The sequence below is a fragment of the Clinocottus analis genome, unplaced genomic scaffold (genome assembly GCF_023055335.1).
Source record: "Clinocottus analis isolate CAN_PGR_092001 unplaced genomic scaffold, fCliAna1.0.p SCAF_23, whole genome shotgun sequence".
NCBI lineage: Eukaryota > Metazoa > Chordata > Actinopteri > Perciformes > Cottidae > Clinocottus > Clinocottus analis.
Genome location: NW_027175965.1, coordinates 1,668,116 through 1,687,630, shown reverse-complemented (window position 1 = coordinate 1,687,630; position 19,515 = coordinate 1,668,116). Strand labels below are relative to the sequence as shown.

Genomic DNA, 19,515 nt, shown 5'->3' with positions numbered 1-19,515 from the left:
AGGCCAATAACAACTCGTCCTCCGAGGTCTGATTTCAATCTGCCTGAGCATCACGCTGACGTCCGAGAACAACGGCGGAGGAGGAGGGACAATCTGGTCTGTGGTCTGGGAATTTCAGGACACACGACGAGGACGTCAGAAGAAAACGATTGACTGGAAACTGCTCATTTTGGTCTTAGTGGAGAGTGGGACAATACCAGCCGAGGCTGAGAGAGAGACTTATACACAGACAAGGAGAGAGGGAGAGATTTTGACAGAGGTGGGTGATGATGGATAGCTTTCCATATAGGGCCCCATCCATTTTCCGGAGGCTAAAAACAGACATGGCAACCGAATCAAATTGTTTTCAACTATTTGGATGTGAAATGTGCTTTATTTAAGCCCTAAAACAGAACACAGCATTAAAGGATATTTCTGGTTTATTACATGTTAGACTACAGTCTCATGGTTTGGGGCATTTTTTCTTCTTCTTCTTCTTCTTTTGGTTATGATAACAATAGACTCGCCAAAGTAATTGCTGAGATTTGGCAACACAGCAGCGTCCCAAAGTCCAATTGGGCAAAAAAAAACCACTAGCAGTCAGACAGGTTGTTAACAAGACAATAGTTGGGCCAGATTATCAAAAACCGTTCATGAAATGAAAGTGACTGCACCAAAAATAAAGATTATGATCCATCGTTGTACAAGAACACTGTGTGCACAGCTACTGGAAGTACAGTGGGACAAAGTTCATTTTGGGAACTGCTGTTTGACAAAGAATCGCAACTTCCACAGTGTTTTCTGGAGCTTTCAACTTATGGGTTGTGTTTTGACTCCAACCGTCCACGTTCAACTACCTCTTATTGCATGCTATAAATTCAAGTACAATCCATCCTCGAGTCATGTGATGAGAACCAGGTAATCTTCATGGCAACTGAGCAAACTCCACCGACTCATGAAGGCTACGTGATGCTGCTGGTATTGGGAGAAAAGGTGCTTCGTTAAGTAGAAGACAAGTTAGGCTATTAAGTTTGTACGACCAATCTCTTGCACCTTTCAAAGTCTTTCACACAGGTGCGATCATTAACTGTGAAATAACATGTACGATTTATACCGGAGGAAGTCTGTCTGAGGACAGAAATACCGTACAAAGTGAGTCGGATAATTTGGCTCATTTGAACAATGCTGAATCTTTTTAGCCTCCAAGACTCAAAAATGTGGGCCTGTAATGTATCAACAAAAAAACCCACCACAACCACTTCTTCTAACTTCTAAACGACTGATGCTGAATGGAGGCAGACCCCTCCGCCCCCCATCAGTGGCAGCACCCGCCCAATTTAACTTCAGTTGCCAATGGGAGATATACTGTACGGAGCAAAAGGAGGGATATGAATAATGTATGAGTGGCAGGTCTGATTGATGTGGGGTGTAGGGTTTCCAGCCAGCCAGCGGAGGGGCTGTGAGTCCGTGCCCAAACCCCAACACACAGCACTGCTGACATCAAAGGGTGTGGTCTGGACTCACTCATATACAAACACAAACTCTCACACACACACACACACACACACACACACACACACACACACACACACACACACACACTTTCAACCACTCTCCTAGATGAAGACACACATCTGCACACTCTCTTTCCTCAGAAATGTACACACACGTACACGCACACGCTGGACTTCCTGTGCTCCCAAACAGGAACACACAGGGTGCTGTGTGCCGGACGGTGGGTCTGGGATTTTGGGTGGTGGGAGGCCTGGCTTTCCCCACCTGTGTTTGCGGCAGTAATTAAGGACGCACACACGGGCACACACGCGCGCACACATGCACACACACACACTCTGCAGCACAGAGAGCGCTCTCAGTCAGTGACTGACGCGCGGCGTGCACGTCGGCTGGTGTTTGCTGCAGCCGCTTGTGATTTCTGCGGTCGGAGAGTGTGAATGCCAGTGGAAAGCTCTAAATGTCCTGTAAATACAAACAGTCATATTTCCAGTTCCAGGCCATTTAAGAGCTGGTCATGGTCGGCCCGCGCAGGCCTCCATGACGTGACGGCCGGCAGACGGGGAGCCTCGGCTCAGGTACGACGCAAAGTCGTGTGATCAATCCGTCGTCTCGCGCGAGTTCACCTTCTATTAGTATTCAAAAATACCTGAGAGAGCTCAAAACCAGGCACGTAATGTCTGTGTAGAAACCACCAGATGTAGCTTGCTAGCGTGGATGTCTGTGCGATAGAACTTTGCCACTTAAAGAGCCATGAATTCATATTTGTGTAGTAACAACAACTGTGTATGCAAAGACGACCGTGACAAATCATGGCATCATGCCTGGATGTCTTTTGGGTGTGAACTTAATTTAATGCCGCCTCGTGACGAAGCTTTTAAAAACACAGAGGAACCACGTGTTTGTGTTGGGTGACTTGTATTGATTTTATTTCTTCCTTTGGGGTAAAAAATGACCCCTGGTCAGATGTGGGAGAAGCTCATCTCCGCCAGCCTTCTGATCACACGTCTTCTCGTACAGTAGCATCTATTCTCTTCTGGATTTCTAAATTTGTATCTGGTGTATTTTGGAATCCGACACATGAGAGACTACGTTACCCCACCACCCGGCGAGCAGCTCAACAACTCAAGGAATAAAACAAGCATGACAGGCCGTGACAGTCGCCAATCTGCGAGCTCTATACTTTGAGGTTGCGCTGGTTTGGAGGGCAACGAGGCAAGCTATTGCGCTGTGAGCGGACGATTTGCGAAGACGGGGAGTAAACACACGCAGGGAGAAACGTGCTTATTCTCTCTCTCTTTCCTCCTTGCTCGCTCGCAATCTCGTAAACACACGCGCACTGCAATTACGTCTCATTAGAGCGCTCAGGGCCTTTCATGTAGCTGCTGAACATGGCCACCGTATCTCCCCTCTGGCCCACAGACATAAACAAACACTTCAGCTGCCCCCCCCCCCGCCCCCATTCCCCCCTCCACCCTCCCATTCCCCCCTTCCGAAGACATGGAGCCTCCGCTCCACAATGGAGAGCCAGGGATTCCCCTTTGCCATGGCACATGTCTCACACCTCTCTCGCTCCACAGCGCCACTCACATCTTTTTCTTTCCCCCTCGCATGCTTTTTCTTCTGCCCTTTCCTGTTCCCTAAAACAGACAAGATGAATGGAAACAGCGCCAGGGACAAAGAGTTGAGAAACGAAGAAAGAAAGAGGGAGACAGAAGTCAGCGAGCCGCCTGCCTGCAGTGGGGCGGTAATGATATAATGAGAGGACTGCAGTGCTTAGCGGGCTGCTCTTTTTATAGCGAACGTCAAGACAAATGTGCAATCATTCACTTTGATTGAGTGAGTGTGTGAGTGTGTGTGTGTGTGTGTGTGTGCATGCGCGCTCATCTACATGCATGTATACGTGCAGGATCTCTCGGCGCATACGTGTGACGGGAACAGACTCGGGCGTTGGGAGGTGGGTGAAGTCAAGACAGAGGGATGGGAAAGTGAAAGGAAAGAGGGCGTGGGAGGTTAATAAAAAGGGAAAAGAGAGTGGTGTCACTGAAGAAAGAAAAGAAAAGAAAGAAGGCTGTCCTTGGTGTTGAGCAGCGGGGTCAGAGAGAGGTGACAGAAAGGTCAAGCTGAGGTCAAATAAGGTGCAAAACCAGTAACTCTGGAGCAAGTTTAGAATGAAAACAAACTGCCGCTATCACTGCAGGTCACAGACAGGGCCTCCTCTCAGGTTACACACACACACACACACACACACACACACACACACACACACACTGATGGGGCCACTTAATTAAAAATGGGATCCCTGGCACTCCCTTAGAAAGTCCCACCTTCTGAAAGCAAATACACGGCTCTCTCCGGCGCGGCTGTTTTAACAAGGATTGAGTTCGATACGAGCAGCGCGGAGTGAAAGCCTCATTGTGGCGCAGAAGGGGGCTACGAGCGCCATGTCAGTTCTCTCCTCATCCATCAGACCGACACCTCGGCGCAGCATTTCCTCACCAATTATGAACAGAACTCCAACCTCGCTGTGCATGTGTCGAAGTGCACACACGCCTGTTGTTTTATAGGAAGTTTTTTTTTTTGTGTATGCACGCATGCGTGTCGAAGTAGATGTACAATTAGCACATCCCTCGTTACAGTGACTTGTTTGTCCTCAAATTACCCACAAAGCTTCTTGCAAACCGTGTGTGTGTGTGTGTGTGTGTGTGTGTTGTGCGTCGTACGCCTGGTTTAATACGATAAGCCTGTGCGAACGTGGATCTGCAATAAGTCTAATAAAAAACAGACAACATAAGGAAGCTATTTGGCGTTGGCGATGAGGGAAGACAGGCTTTCATTGCTCTGACCCGACAAATGTTTCCATTCTATTAAAGTCATTAGGCCAGTTTGAAGTGGAATGGTTGGGTGGATGTCTCTGCCACGCTCAATATGCTACAGGCAACTCTCAATGGGTTTGGCGGGAAAATGCTGCCAGGGTCTGAATCACTACTTCTTTCTACCTGGAGTTATTTTTAACTCTTGTAAAAAATAAAAAATATTTAAAAAAACACACACAATCAGGTTGTTAAATGAGGCAGTTGTGCATAACTAGGGAGCTCTCAGCGGGGAGCATGCAAAGGCTGTTTGACTTGGATGTTGACCCACATTGACAGCATTTTGTCTGTAAATTTACAACAGGATTATTTTATGAAGAGCCGATTTTCTCACACACGTGAAACGATTTCATCCACAGGGTGCTCGTCAGGAAAAGTAATTGCTGTAGAACTTTATGGATTATAATGATATCATAAAAATGATATTCCCCGTAAAACGGTGAGAAAGAAAGGTAAAAGAGAGCGCATTTAATATGTAAAAAAAAAAAAAAAGATATTCCATTGAATAATAACGCATCGGTTTGGCCCAACTTCATTAACTACTTAAATGTTGTCGGATGGAATTTTTATTATTTATGTGTCTGTGGTAAAAGTGACACCACAGATGACCCTTTGTGGTTTTATTCAAACAAAGAAAACGATCACGGAGGAAATAAGCGGCACTATAACAGTGTATAATAAATCCAGAGTTAATACAATGCATCACACAAACGCAAGCAAACAAATACTTTCCAGATGTGCACAATGGGGGCTATTTATTCTTGTAGACCAAGTAATACTGATGCCCCTGTATGAGCTCATGCATGCAGTGGGAGCACATGTGCACACAAACACAGTCAAAGAGAGAGAGAGAGCAAAAAGAGCAGAGACTGTGACTGAGCTCTTGTGATATTTGGCTCCACTTCGACGCTCTGCAGTCTGGACGCAGAGAATCTTCCCACGAGTCGCTCGACCGTCCGACGGAGCCAGAGACACGCGGGAAGCGATCGAGGGAGTGTGAAGGAGCGAGAGAGAGAGAGAGAAGGTCACACACATTCCAGTCCCAAAGAGTCAGACTCCTCACGCAATTAAAATAAGATGGACTCCCCCCTCAACCCCTTGAAACCCCCCTCCACTCCATCAGTCCCGTCTGCTGGACCACTGAAGGCTTCACTGCATGTACTCCCTGATACTCCCTAAAATGTCACGACATGAGACTCAGCCTTATTTTCACACAAGTACACACACATAGACACACACACGTACGTACACACACACACACACACACACACACACACACACACACACACACAGGATTATTGCATTAGGGTGTCTGTCACACCTGTGCTCCCCGATCAGGGAGCTGTGGACTCTCTACCTTCTGCTGCTCTCTGTCCATTAAAATGAGCTTTGGGTATCAGAACAATACTTAGTACAAACTGAAATGTGTCTGCAGCTTTGATGAAAACTCCCAAAAAAGTCTCAATTATTCTTCTTTAGTTTTTTCTCTGATCTAGGAGTTCCTAATTGAATACATCTTGTCAATTTTAGAACCTTTTATTTCGGAAAGGCAAGTTTATTAGTAAAGCGGCTTTCAATAACAAGGTGATCTGAAGTTCTTTATATAAGAGATGACGTCAGAGATGCTGTTTTGTGTTTAAAATGACAGCCGAGAACTTTGGCTTTTTTTGTGACGTAAAGAAAAGGGTTTCGTAAAGTAGATTGGAAAAAATGGTAGAGAGAGAAAGATAAACCCCCAAAAATTATCAACAAAATAATCCAAAATGATGATACAAAGCAAATGAATACAACAAGTTTGTTGAAGGTGAAATAACAAGAAAAAAGGGGAAAATTTCAGTTCTTTATGAATATTTTCCTAAATAAACTCAACAATATTTGTAAAATAATAACTTGATATTTTAAAGTCCATGTACTCTCTTCTGCCCCAAATTTTCCTCCCTAAAACCCGTACTCCTCATCGCCCCCAGCTGACACTGTCCCTCCTGCCCCGACCTGTTAAACCCCCAGCAGGGTGCCGAGCCCTCCCACCACCTACCCCCTCTGGAGTCATCCATCCATCCCCCACCCTCTCTCCTCCCTCTGCCAGGTGGGAGGTATGACTCTCTGCTGTTCTGTGTGTTGCGTTTGCCCGTGTGTGTGTGTGTGTGTGTGTGTGTGTGTGTGTGTGTGCGTGCGTGCGTGTGACCAACCAAACCTGTCAAACTCAGCACTAAACCGCAGCACAAGATAAAAGGGCCGCAGTGGAAAACAGACTATATGGCTTTTGTTTCCCCGTTTCAAACCAAGACGACTGAAATAAGTCACATAAAAAGACAGCTGTTAAATCAGTGGAGCATGTTTACCACAACAAAGCATTAATTTTTAGGAAAATAATGCAAAATTGCTGGCAGCATCAGCCTTTATCTTGTGAATATTGCTTTGTATATGACGACTATGCTGTACCTCAAATATCAAAAGCGGTCATAAAATCGGTCTGTGTGCTTTATTTGCCTGTTGTTGTTTTTTTGCCCGTAATTCTGAATCTTGAATTCAAGACAGTATGTCTTCAGGCTGAGTTCCTATTGGGTTCTGTGGTAATACAGCATTTTACAACATGCTGTTGAAGGAAAACACTCAAATTATTTTTGGAAACTTAAGAAATATTGTTGTTAAATGGTTCTGACACCAAGAACATTAAAATGTTTTAAAAGCACAAATCACAGATCAACTTCCACAAGGAGTAACATGAAACTCCATTCAAAGACACCAACATGTCAAAGTGCATATTCATTGTTATTATTATTGGCTCATGTTCATCTTTTGGATTTTCAAAAAAAAATACACAACAGTGGCCTCTTTATTATGTTGTCTTTGTATTGTTGGGGCCCGTTAGGTAGGTGGGGATTGTATTTGGAAGGATGGAAATATGTTGTATATCCATCTATGAGATCTATGACTTGAAAAATTCAATAGTTGTTTAATAGTTTGCCACAGAAGATTGTATTACAATCGATTTGGGCTTTTCTTCATTTTATACTTTTCCAAGGAGCATCTGCATTGTCTTTCATGTCTGTTAAACTTAGCTTTCTGCAGGACTCCGGGGTGCAAACTATCCTGCGGGCATCATATGAAAGCTGCAGACTCTGGTTACACGAGGCGTCGAGAAAAACAGATCCGGAGGAGAAGAAGAAGAAGAAAAAGAAGAAGAAGAAGGAGAGCATCTGCTTTCATCCTCAACCCAGCAGGGGAGAGCTTTGGCCTGTCACTCTGAGATGGACAGCCAGCTGCTGACACACACACACACACACACACACACACACACACACACACACACACACACACACACACACACACACACACACACACACACAGAATATTCTGGGAGGAGCATTAAATCTCAGTAGCTCTATCATTTCTCCTGTTTTCACTACTAAAAAGATACTATACAGATTCTTAATATTAAGTTAATACAAAAAAAAGAAACCAGAACAGTAAAGGTTTTAATGTGACCAGACTGTGAACTTTTCTTCTCTCCTTTAAAGAAAGACCGACCCTCTCTGGTTTTTCACTAAAAAGGCAAAGACAAGCACCACTTGGTTGTTTTTCGACTCCAGACAGAAACAGCCATTGGCATGCTTATTACGAATTTATTATGAACTGTTGGTTCCAATCATTTAAAAGTGATTTGATCTCACCATCAATGCCGCAATAAAACCTTATTAAATATGACATACATTTGCATTACAACGTCCAAGTGTCATTCCTCAAGTGGAGGAGGAAGATTATTTTGGGTTCGGTTCTTTTGCAAGTTTTTGACGTCCAAATGTTTTATGGAGTGAAACAGGAAAATAAAGTAATTACTCGTGTCAGATTGAATCACCCTCACTGCCTACTACTAAGAAATGAGTGCTCGCCACTTGATTTCTAAAGGAACAGACTACAAACACTCCACAGTATGATGGGTGAAGCGAGATTCATTAAGTGAAGACATGATTCAAGAGGTTTAATGCTGCGTCACAATCATCTTACCAACCTAATAATAATAATAATAATAATAATGACGTAGTCATAATTTGTTCAAATTATTGATCCGTCCACAAAATGAATTTTGTCCGTGATTACTTGAGCCTTTATGAACTAATCTTGTGCCAACACAAAAGGAGTTTAGAAGTCACGGCAAGGAAGCGTACACAAGTAATAAAATGAAACGTCGAACAAGAGACAATGCTATGGCGACGCTTTAGCAGCCAGTTGAGGATTTTGAGCTTTTTGGGATAATTTTCCCATGAAAATATCAGGAGATGGTGATTAAAACTGCACTTTGGTGCTCCGAGACTATCTTCATTTTGCTTCTTTATGTCAAAACAGCTGTTGTTTTTTTTGGCAAGAGGCAGCAATCAAAGCCCAATGCAGCGTGCTTTGGGGTTTCAAACTGTCAATCCACCATTTCGCCAGTAGAAACACAGCAATATTGACTTCATTTGGTACAAACTAAAATCCCTGTTTTGACACAGGACTTCAGCCTCCAGCAACCCTTCTGTCATTCCCTTTACAGCAAGGTAACAGCGGACTAAGAAAGGAAGAAACAGAACAGGAACAAAGAGAGGGCGAAAAAGGAAAAGATGTTCCCTGGGAAGCCCCGAATCTCACCCCAAAAATGAGGACACCTCTCGGGTCCGATTTCAATCTGTGGAGCTGAAAACCCAACCACGGCCCCTTCACAACAGCAGTACCGCAAAAATGTCTGCTGTCCTCTTATCTGTTCCTCTATTAGAAGAGGAGGGAGTCACTTTGACACAACCTTTCTCCATTTATCTTCCCGCAGCTCTACATTATCTGGACTGTGAATATCCTCAGTGTTGCTGCTCTTCTCCCTCTGAGCCTCCTCCTCTGTCCCTCTGGTACGATGCCACAGTAAATACTCACTCCATGTCGGATGATTTAGGATTTGGACTCGGATGGGGCAAGAGTGCCTCCCTGGGGATCTATTTTAAGACTCTCACCTAATTCATTATTCTTTTCGTCATATCTCACCTCCTACGCCTCTTTCCTGTGTGTTTGTCCAAATGCAACTCTCTTCTGTCTCGTTGTGCTTTAATTTAGTTTAACAACAACCCAAACCCAGTTTTTGTGCCAAACCTCGGCCCACGTGTGTGTGGATTGCCAAATAGGTGAATACATTCTTCATGAAAAAGTGAACACAAACATCATCTTTTAAGAAGCGCAACATTCTAAATAAATCGACCCAGAAGTTAAAAAAACTGACTTTTCAAAATATCTTTGGAGTTAAATATTCTAATCGAGATAATGAGCATCATCTATAGAATTTCCTATTGAATCCTTAAACTACAAGCAATTAATCTTGCAGAACTACTGTAAGAAATGTCCTTTGTTGAGTCCATATTCTAAAGGACACATCTCAAGTCCTCAGACCTGCGATCCGATATCCTGTATTAGTCCGTTAAAAGGCATAACAAGTTTTTGTTACGCTGAGTCAACATTCTCTATAAATTAACAATTTATACATCTGTGTGTGTGTGTGTGTGTGTGTGTGTGTTCTGAAGGTTGCTGAAGGTTCAGTGTGGTTTTATTGCTCTGAGCCACAGGGGGGCAAACCCCAGTTTATTAAGCTGCTGCTAAGGCCACGGGTCGGATTTCACCTGCAATTAACGTCAGAGAACCTCCACACACACGCGCACACACACACACACACACACACACACACACACACACACACACACACACACACACACGCACACACACACGCACACACAGCTGCCGTCGTTTACTCATCCTGCTTGTGTGGGATGCCAAGTCAACATGACGGGAGCTTTTGACACAGTCTCTCTCTCACTAAATGATCTAACTCAAGACCAACCCCCTGCAGAGTGAGCGAACACACACACACACACACACACACACCCCGCTCAAGAGATGACATGATCACGATTATGCAAGGCTGGGTGTGTTGTGGGGCAGCAGTGGTTGAGGGGGTGGGGGAGTTGTAGTCAGAAGGTTTTGGTGATGAAACCTAACGCGCCCTCTCCTCTGCCCTATTAGCTCTCATTTAGCTCTTTACCATTCCAGCTGTGTTTATTAAAACCTTACAGCGCAGGCTCAGGCATTTATCAGCTCCCCGAAACACTGCTGTAAAGATCCAGGCATGCATTTAATGCACACACGCATGTGTACTCACACACACACAATTACCTGAATTGACTATTGCTAACAAGTAACCAGCAAAAACGTCAAGGTCGTCTGGCTTCAACACCCTCCAAAACCAACACATCTGATCTCCACAGCAAAAAGACCCGGTGTCCATCAAGTCTCAAAATGCCTGTTAGAAAGTTAATGAGGCGCCCTGGATGAGCGCCTCAGCATCGAGCTGAGAACGTAGACGTACATGTCTAGTTTACTGTACCGAGTCCTGGAGCCTGCCCCCGCTGTCACTTCCAAGGCCAAAAACATGTGATGAATGGCCCAGTGCTCTCATCAATCATCTCTGATTGGCCCTGATCTGCTCTGTGATTGGCTAATTAGCCTCATCTGTAACCATTACGGCACGGAGAGAGGCAGCTGCGAGAGTAAGAAAAAAAGAAAAAAAAAGGAAGGAAAAAAAAAAGGATAAGAAAAATAAAGGAGGTGAAAAAAATTACACCATCAGGGCTGTCCTGTCACCGCACTGCCTCCACACAATGGCAGGAATCAGACAGCTCCCGCCACACAGGGGCAACCACACACACACACACACACACACACACACACACCTTAAGACTGCTAGGAAACACCTTCCGAAGCCCAGAATTTCACAGGTAATTATATTTTCAAAATAAATACGTGAGCAAGACAAGAGCGAGGAGGGGCTGTCGGGACTGTGTGTCAGCGGGTCAGCCACATCTCATCTGGCAACAGTTTCTGGTCCGCTGCAGCGGCGAGAACAGCAACGCCAGCTCCCGTCGGGGGGGAAAATAAGACGCGCTTATTAGATGTCAGAGGGAAATATCTGGTAACTGGGTGGTAACTGCTCGCCAAACGAGAGCAAGAGGGAGCGACGCTTCGGTGGAGCGCTTGGTCTGGTGACGCAGCCTTTCGAGGGGGAACGAGGTTACGAGGTGGGAGGAACATGAAGATTTTTTTTAAACACACGGCGGGAGAGGAAACAGACAAAAGGAGAGAGAAAGTAAGCCAGCAGGGTGGTGGAGGAGGAGAAGAGAGAGAGGGCCAAAACCACCAGGCTGACTCCTGGTCCCTCCCAGCCAGCCCTCTGCTCTGCACAGGAAATGGCTCTCTGCAGCCAGAAGGGGAGGAGGTGTAGGTGAGGGGCTTCAAACAGCTGTGCCTAGCATGGGCAAATGGGGGCATAGGCTGAGAGGAGAGGAAGGAGCAGGGAGGAGGGCAGACCTCGGTAAAGATGGACAACTCCTACAGTATTTAGTGAGTGAGTGCTGTGGGGTTTCCTTTTCAGCCCCTCTGCATTCTCAGAAGCAGGAATCTGTTCAGTATCGCCAAAACCGCACTCAAAAAGACGAAAAAGGGGGCAGCTATATGTCTCGAAACACCATCACCAAACTGGAAAAAGCCAAACGCTTAACCCCTTTGAGGAAAATGAGATCAGGAGGATTTAAATCATTCTATCTGCCGATTTTGTACTAAAGCATTCAAGCTCCTGGCATCTATTCCATAATAATAATAATAATAAAAGGGCCTCCATTGAGAGTAGCTGGGCAGCTCCAGGTCTGTCTGCCTGCCTTGCCTAGGACGGACACCCGATACACGGCTGAGACGATGCCCAGCCAGCCGCACGCCTTCAGACGTCGTTAGAGCAGACACACAGCACGCCCCTCCTGCCACCCGCAATCCATCCACAGCCAATTACAAGCAATTTCCCTGTCCTGGGTGGGGTGAGGTGAGGGAGCGAGAAAGAGAGAGCGAGCGAGCGAGGGAGAAGAGAGAGAGAGAGGAAAAGCAGTTGTCAGCCTAAAGCAGACACACATGGTTCTGTTTACACATTGCCAGTTGTTTGGCTTTGCCATGGTAACATAGTGCTGACGCTGGACGGATATTTCAAAGTGAGATGGAGAGAGGCAGAGGTGTGTGGAGGGGAGGGGGGGGTCGTGGTGACAGTCGCGGCCTTTGATGGGTCTGCAGGGCGCGGTGAACTTTCGGGCGGGAGAGATGGCTCATTTATGCATAATGTACAAACACGCGTCTGTTTCCCTCTCCCACCTTCATCTCCCCCCACCTTTCCCCTCAGCACCTCGGGCTTCTGTTTGGCTTCCCCGAAATCTGCCTTTTCCGAAACTGGAGACGCGCAGCGAGGAGGTGCCTGATTCACCAGAGCTGGAATGTCGGCCGTTCCCACAGGAAACCTGGGGCGTCTCAAGCCAGGGTGCCCTGGACAGGCGAGTGTGCATGCACACGCACGCGCACACGCACACACACACACACACACACACACTCCAATCCAGAGACACAGGGCTGGATAAACAACATATAAACTCACAACTGGTCAGTGAGAGGAAAATATCAGAAAGCTGAATGTTGCCCAACAACTAGAAAGTCTTGTTGTTTTACATAGCAGCGGGCATCGTAGTGTACTGTAAATGTACACCTAAAATGACAACATTGTTTGAAATGACAACATTACTACACAGCTTGTGTTGCTGTCGGGACGAGGAAGACAGTAGCAGCGGTAGCTAGAGGTTTCATTTTGAAAGCTGTAGTGATACATACGTCTTTTATTTTCTTCTTTGAGTTTATTTTTCAACACTTAACTCACAATTCAAGATTGTGTCAGATTGTTTTCCTCACAACTACAGTCTGTGTTTTTTCTCCACAAACAGCCAACACTGACTGTACAGACATTAGCTGGAGCTAACTAGCAACGCACTGTGCATGTACACTGAGTGTCTTCATCTCACAACCTCGACCTCCAGGTTTTTTTTCATTTTCTTCCAGTTCTTCCTCCTCTTGGTTCTGTACTTTCATGGGAAGCGAGTCACGCAGCCACAGGAGAAGCGTGAACTTTGGCGGAAACATCATCAACACACGTCACATTTGTGCCCGCTTGGATTTTTCCACTGACTTTGTGTGCAACTGCACTGCGTCTACGAGTCTACACCACCTTCCCAGCTGAGAAAAATTAACTGGAATTTCACTTCCAAGATATAACTGATGCATAATAATAGATATACTCCTCACTTTTGTCAGATGTTAATCAGTTTGTCTGATGTAAATCAGTCTGTTTGACAAACAGATAATGGAATATGTATATAAAGGAATATCTAATCTAATCTGATATTTTTTTTAATGAGCTTTTGTGACACATCCCAATTTAAGTTAGACTTCATCCTACAGGAGGCATTTATTATTCAGTGTATTTAAAATTAGATGAGACTGATCTGATTGGATGAGACTGATCTGATTGGATGTCTTCATGTATCAGGCGGTCATTGACGCTACATTCAGCCTCTGCGGCCCGCCTTCACAGCTTGAGGCGCTGCCTTTCCAACGCCCTGCTCTGACGCAGTGGCCCCATACTGAGGTCTGCAGTTAAAACGGGGTTCCCCGTCGTAACCTCCTCACCCCCACTCCCATCTCAAAGAGCGCCCCGCCACCATCACCTTCTAATAATAACACGGTCCGCTGTGAGGGGTCTGCTGTCAGACATGGCAACCCGTCGAGCCTTTTATCTCAACAGGCACACACACGTGTTCCAACCTTAACCTATCGCGCACACACACACATATGCACGGGTGGGGACACACACACATATTTAGAAATACAGAGATCTGTCTGCTCCTGGACGTGGCGACCCCACTGTTCGTTTCATCTCCCCACTCCTTTCTCTGCTTGCTGCTGGCACCATTACGTTAACACAAACACCATATTTCTGTCATCGTCCCCAGGACGCAGCATTCCCTTAATATCGCTCTTTTTTTCTGCGGGCGTTTGGGGAATGGCGATGGGGGCCTGAAGGGATCTGGGACATGGGTGAGTTGTGGGAAACCAGAGTGCAGTCTGTGGCCTCACAGCATGAAGCCCTCTCTCTCTCCTACCGCTCCCCCCTTTCTTTCTCTATCTCTGTTTCTCTTTTGGCAGAGAATCACAGGAGGCTTCATGCAGATCGCATATTGCGGCCTCAAATGATCTGGGAAAACATGCCCCGTTAAAGCTCATGTGCACATCTGAACCCTGTTCAACTCTGCAGCAGTGTGCGCACAGTTTGTGTGTATTTCTCTGGGACTGTGTGGGGTTATAGTTGTGTGTGTGTGTGTGTTTTACCTCCACATAGTCTTTGGCATGGCCCCAGTCCCTCTTGGAGTCCAGGTTGCCCAGGCTGAAGTTCTCCAGTTGGCCGAGGTGAATCTTTGCCACAGAACGGCTGATCTTACGCGTCACAAAGTTTGAACCTGAAACACACACATCGAAAATGCTTTGTTGGCACCTTCTGAATTCAATCACAGTTTACACGGCATATAACCATTAAAGAGGTGCAGCTCAGTCCAACACACACAAACACAGAGCAGTCAGAAACAGAGGAAACAAAAAGGGCAGATAAGGGAAATCGAAGCCTACTCGTGAAAGAGTTTAGAGATCCCTACCAAACGTCTACATCACACCATCGCCACACAAACGCACACACAGGCCGCCTTCCAAACCTCGTTTACTGCTCCAAATCCTCTTGAGCCAAAGTGAAAAACTCAAGAAAGAAGCCACCCGGAGTCAAATTGATCCGTTACCACCTCACATTTCAGCCACTAGATCCTTTTAGATTCCTTCTCTCTCATTTTCCCCTCTAATTCAATATGTCGGTGTCGGACCTGGGCTGGATGCCGAGACGAATCTCAGAGCATCAGTCTGCCGGTACTAAAAAAAATAACAGGAAACTGCCACATAAAAAAAAAAAAAAAAAAAAGACAACCAAACAGGACCACCCTGGCTCTGCCGGCGCAGTGTCCAGTCCAGAATCACCACATCGGCAGCCGATTCATCTGCCAAATCGCTCGGCAGTGCTATCTGCGGGAAAAGAAGTGAGCTCCTAATGACTATCTTTGTAAAGCTAGAAGGGTTAGACATGTTTTTTGGGCGCCTTTGGCAGGACACTTAGGGCCGGTATCAGGTTCTCTGTTCCTGCTAAGGGGGGGGAACGATGCCGCAGAGAGCCTGCAAATGAATGCACCAGTCCTCCAACCCAAACACAGCATTATAACCGATGGGAATCAACACTAAATGTTCGGGTGTCATGTCTAATCATGACAGTGTCTTAGTCGAAGACAGCTCATTGGAGCTTGAGGAGTTCAACTCTGGCTCGGCTCTTCTGTCTTGCGTTCAAAAGCCCAAATGGCAGATATGTGAAAGTCTAATTTTCAAAGGAAACCATCAAAGAGTTGGTTATTTTTAACGCACGCATCATCTCTGCTGTACATAAATCTCTCACAACCTTCCGTGAACCTATTTGAGAGCTCTTAAGAGCTCCTACATGTTTTTTCTTAACTCATCCTGTTTGAGATGAATGTTGCCTTTCAGCTCTGCGCCCGTCCAGTCCATAATAGCGCGGCTCTGTCTCGACACTGTATCACTGTTGCCCTGACATGGAGCAGAGCCTCCATTTAGACACAGGAAAATCCCATGAACCCAATCATGCGAATGCACCAAATTTGTAGTAATTATTTCATAGAAAAGCGACAGCCTTGGGCAGGCTGAGCAAAAACAGACCAGAGAAGGTTAGACACGCTTATTTGAGAAAATACAGCATGTTGTGTGTTGGTTGCATGGTCACATGGGTCAACGCTGCTTTAGCGCCAAGTTGAGCTGGAGTTTCATACAGGTTCAACAAGGCGCTGGCTAGTTTTCAGACTTTCTCTGGATTCAAAATCTGAACAAAAATTCAATGTCCAAACCCTCTGGGTATTTAGGGGATTTTTTTTTTTTGGAAATAGCATGTGTCTATCAAGCGGATGGAAACCCCCTGCGATGTCAGACCTGTCAGGTTTTTGCAAGATTGTCTCATCTGGCCCGGGGGCCGGCAGGGCCTCTGTTCTGGCAGATACCGCTGCTCCCGCTGACTATAGTCAAATGTTAAGCAGCAATTATTCATCTGCTACTGACACATGATTGGCAGCTTTGCTCTCATCAATATCGCCCGATGAGCGATATCTATTTAACATAAAGATTAGACAATTAGTCAATGGACCGATACTTCATCGACAACTATTTTTCAGGGGAACTCCGCAGATTCATGATGAATGATTACTAGAAACCGCTGAATAGGTTTCATGTGGAGGAACTTTCTTAAGAAAACCACTCATTGTTTATACCACTGGTTAATCTTATCTTGGGCTTTTTAACGGAGAGCCGGAAAGCTGTGTTGGTTTTGTTTTCCATTATTTCTATATGTTATTTCATTGTAAATCAAATATTTTTATTTTTGTTCTATTATTGGACTGAAGAGAATGTCATTTTATATTGCCACCTTGGGCTCTAGAAACTTGAAATAGACAATCAAAATGAATTTTAAAAATATTAAACTCTCTCCAATGTGTTGTATGTTAGGACCCAGTGGGGCGAGAAAAGGTAACAGGTACCAGATTGGTAACAATAGTGAATTGGAACGCAGGGCTTCGATTTGAGCCAACATCCAAGGGAAACTCAGGTTTGCAGGTTAAACACAGGTTGTCAAAACTCTGCGGGGCCGAGTTTGCTCTTAAAAAGGTGGCAGAAGGATACAGTGTAGCACAGTACACCCAATGAGTAATAAAGTTCATTATTTCCCCCTGAGCACACCTGTAGTCTCCTTGTAAAGCTCACACCTATGTTTGGAGTGGCTCTACTCCCTGCCTGCTCTAATTGGTGCGGTGTGGACCAGAGCGTGGGCCTAATGGACCGGCCTGCCTGGCCGTGGACAAAGCCTTCTCTGTTACTGGCCCGGGTGTTAATGTGTTTCCTTTACTGGCAACGGCACCGCAGGACAGCCAGGAGGAGGCGGGGGGGGTGGGGGGGGGGAGCGGGGGGAGGCAGACGAGGGGAGCCGGCGGGGGCTAGCAGGAGGTTTCGAGCCCAAAGGGGGCATCGGTGGCCGTTTAACCTTGCCCATGGCCCGGCGGAAAGTCTAATAAAACCACGGGCCGTGAAAACTGAGCAGACAGCAAAACCCATGCCAGAAATGGACACTCAATCTCTCTCTCTCTCTCTCTCTCTCTCTCTCTCCCTCTCCCTCTCCCTCCCTCTCCCTCTCCCTCTCTCTCTCTCTCTCTCCCTCTCTCTCTCCCTCTCTCCCTCTCTCTCTCCCTCCCTCTCAACCGTTTCTTTTCCCTCTTTTTTCCATCACTCCTTTTCATTTCTTGGCCAGAGAAGCGACAGGAAAAACGTAACACGCGGGGTTCGTTGGCACAGCTGGGCTGAAATGTAGGGAGAGAAAAAAAGGAGGAAGGGGGGAAAAGGAGAAAAGTGCGGAGATGTCTCCCATCCAAAGCCAGGCCATGTGGGCCCAGACAGGATGGGGACGGGAGCTGTCAGCTCGGGGCTGGAGTGTGGGGGAACCAGGGAGGGGACTGCGGTTTTTCGAGGGGCTTTTGGCTCGGCTGACTTGGTTACTCAACAGATTCTGTTGTTAGAACCATGCTTCTAAAGAAAGGTGACTTATGAAGTCTGTCTTCATACTGTGTGACGGCCCACCCCTTACTGTACGCACTCAAGACCTCAAGACGTCTGACTCACACTGGTCTATATTACCGTCTGCTCGTGTATTTATATGCAATCACTAATTGAGATTCAACCGCGGTGTGATTTATTCAAATCACTCTTCTGCAACATTTATTTTGCAGACATATTGTGTGGTCATGGCTCAGCCGAATGGCACATAAGCTCCGGAAAAACTGAAAAGATGGAGTTTATTCAAGTATTGAATCATGTCAAACATTCATCAAGTTGATCTTTAATGTTATATTTGCGCAGGTAGAACATCTACTTCCTTGCTCAGCCAAGTCTCCACTTCCAATTTTAGACCCGGCGTTTGTCATTACCGTGTAAATCTGCTCCAAAGTGATTTGCAGGATGTTATAAATTCTCCGTTTTCTTGATAAAAATGTGTAAGGACTTTGTAACCCAGACTGCTTTAATGAGCCAAATTCCAAAAATAGGACGTTGGATCGCCTACTTTTGTAAAAAAAAAAAAAAAAAAAAGACTCATTCCAGGTATTTTCCAGATATTTAGCAGTTGAGTCATTTCTGTCGTGAGCTTGTCTGAACTGGCCATGCTCTGAAGCTGGTAAAGAAAAAGAAAAAGATTGCCAAGACTTATTCTTAAACCCTTAGGTTACCTCAACATAAGGTTTAGACACCTGTTTTGGAATTCAACCAGAACTGCAAATCCCATAATCCCACTCTGTCTTTGACCAATGGCCCAAGGGAGTGAGAAGCCTATGTGGTAGACTTGAAGAGGCAAATGCAACCCTAATTTCCATCTCCACCCCCTACACATTTCAGGTTTTAGGTCCACCCCGTAGCCCCGTTTATCAAAACGAATGTGTACTCGTCTCATACACATCTCCTCTATCTATAGTGTCTTATGAACGAAATAACTGACTTTCAAGAGTAAATCTGCAAGAGGAATCTTCCCTTCATCAGGGATTGGCCAAATTCCACTTAGGCCAAAGACCTGTCAGTGTCTGCCATCACCGTTATTGCACAATTCACTTTCTGACTGATCTCTGGAGCCTCAACGAAGGGAGAATATTTGCGTTGCATCCAAGAGAGGTCACGCGCTCAGCTCCGCCAACACAGCGTCTATTCACACCTGACAGACTGCTGCCCTCATTCCGACTCAATCGACAGGGAAGGTGCAGAGAGAAAGCAATGCGAGGAGGGTTGGAACGGGGCTGTGAAGACGGTCACATTTTTGTATTTTCTTTTTTATTGCGTGTGATGCAACAAAACACGAATGATGACAAAGGTGTGGGGAAAGAAAAGCAGAGTGTGGAGAAAGAGAGGGGAGTAGATGATGCATGTTTTTCTTGAGCTTGAACATGAACAGCACCACCTCCACATCGTGCAACCGAGAACGAATGAGTGCCTCGTGTGGAAAAACAAAGACGTAATTACGTTTGGCAGCATTCTGTAGCGTGAATAAATCAGATATCTGTCGAGGGATATTTTTGGGATCGATTGTCGT

At 45.8% G+C, this 19,515-nt stretch overlaps 1 protein-coding gene across 1 annotated transcript in view; it reads right to left on the bottom strand.

Moving 5' to 3' along the window:
- Nucleotides 1-19,515, bottom strand: part of gmds (GDP-mannose 4,6-dehydratase) — a 134,447-nt gene that overhangs the window by 67,103 nt on the left and 47,829 nt on the right. The window contains exon 7 of the mRNA XM_068589832.1: nt 14,628-14,755. Within this exon, the coding sequence (XP_068445933.1) occupies nt 14,628-14,755 (128 nt within the window). The remainder of the gene's footprint in view (nt 1-14,627; nt 14,756-19,515) is intronic.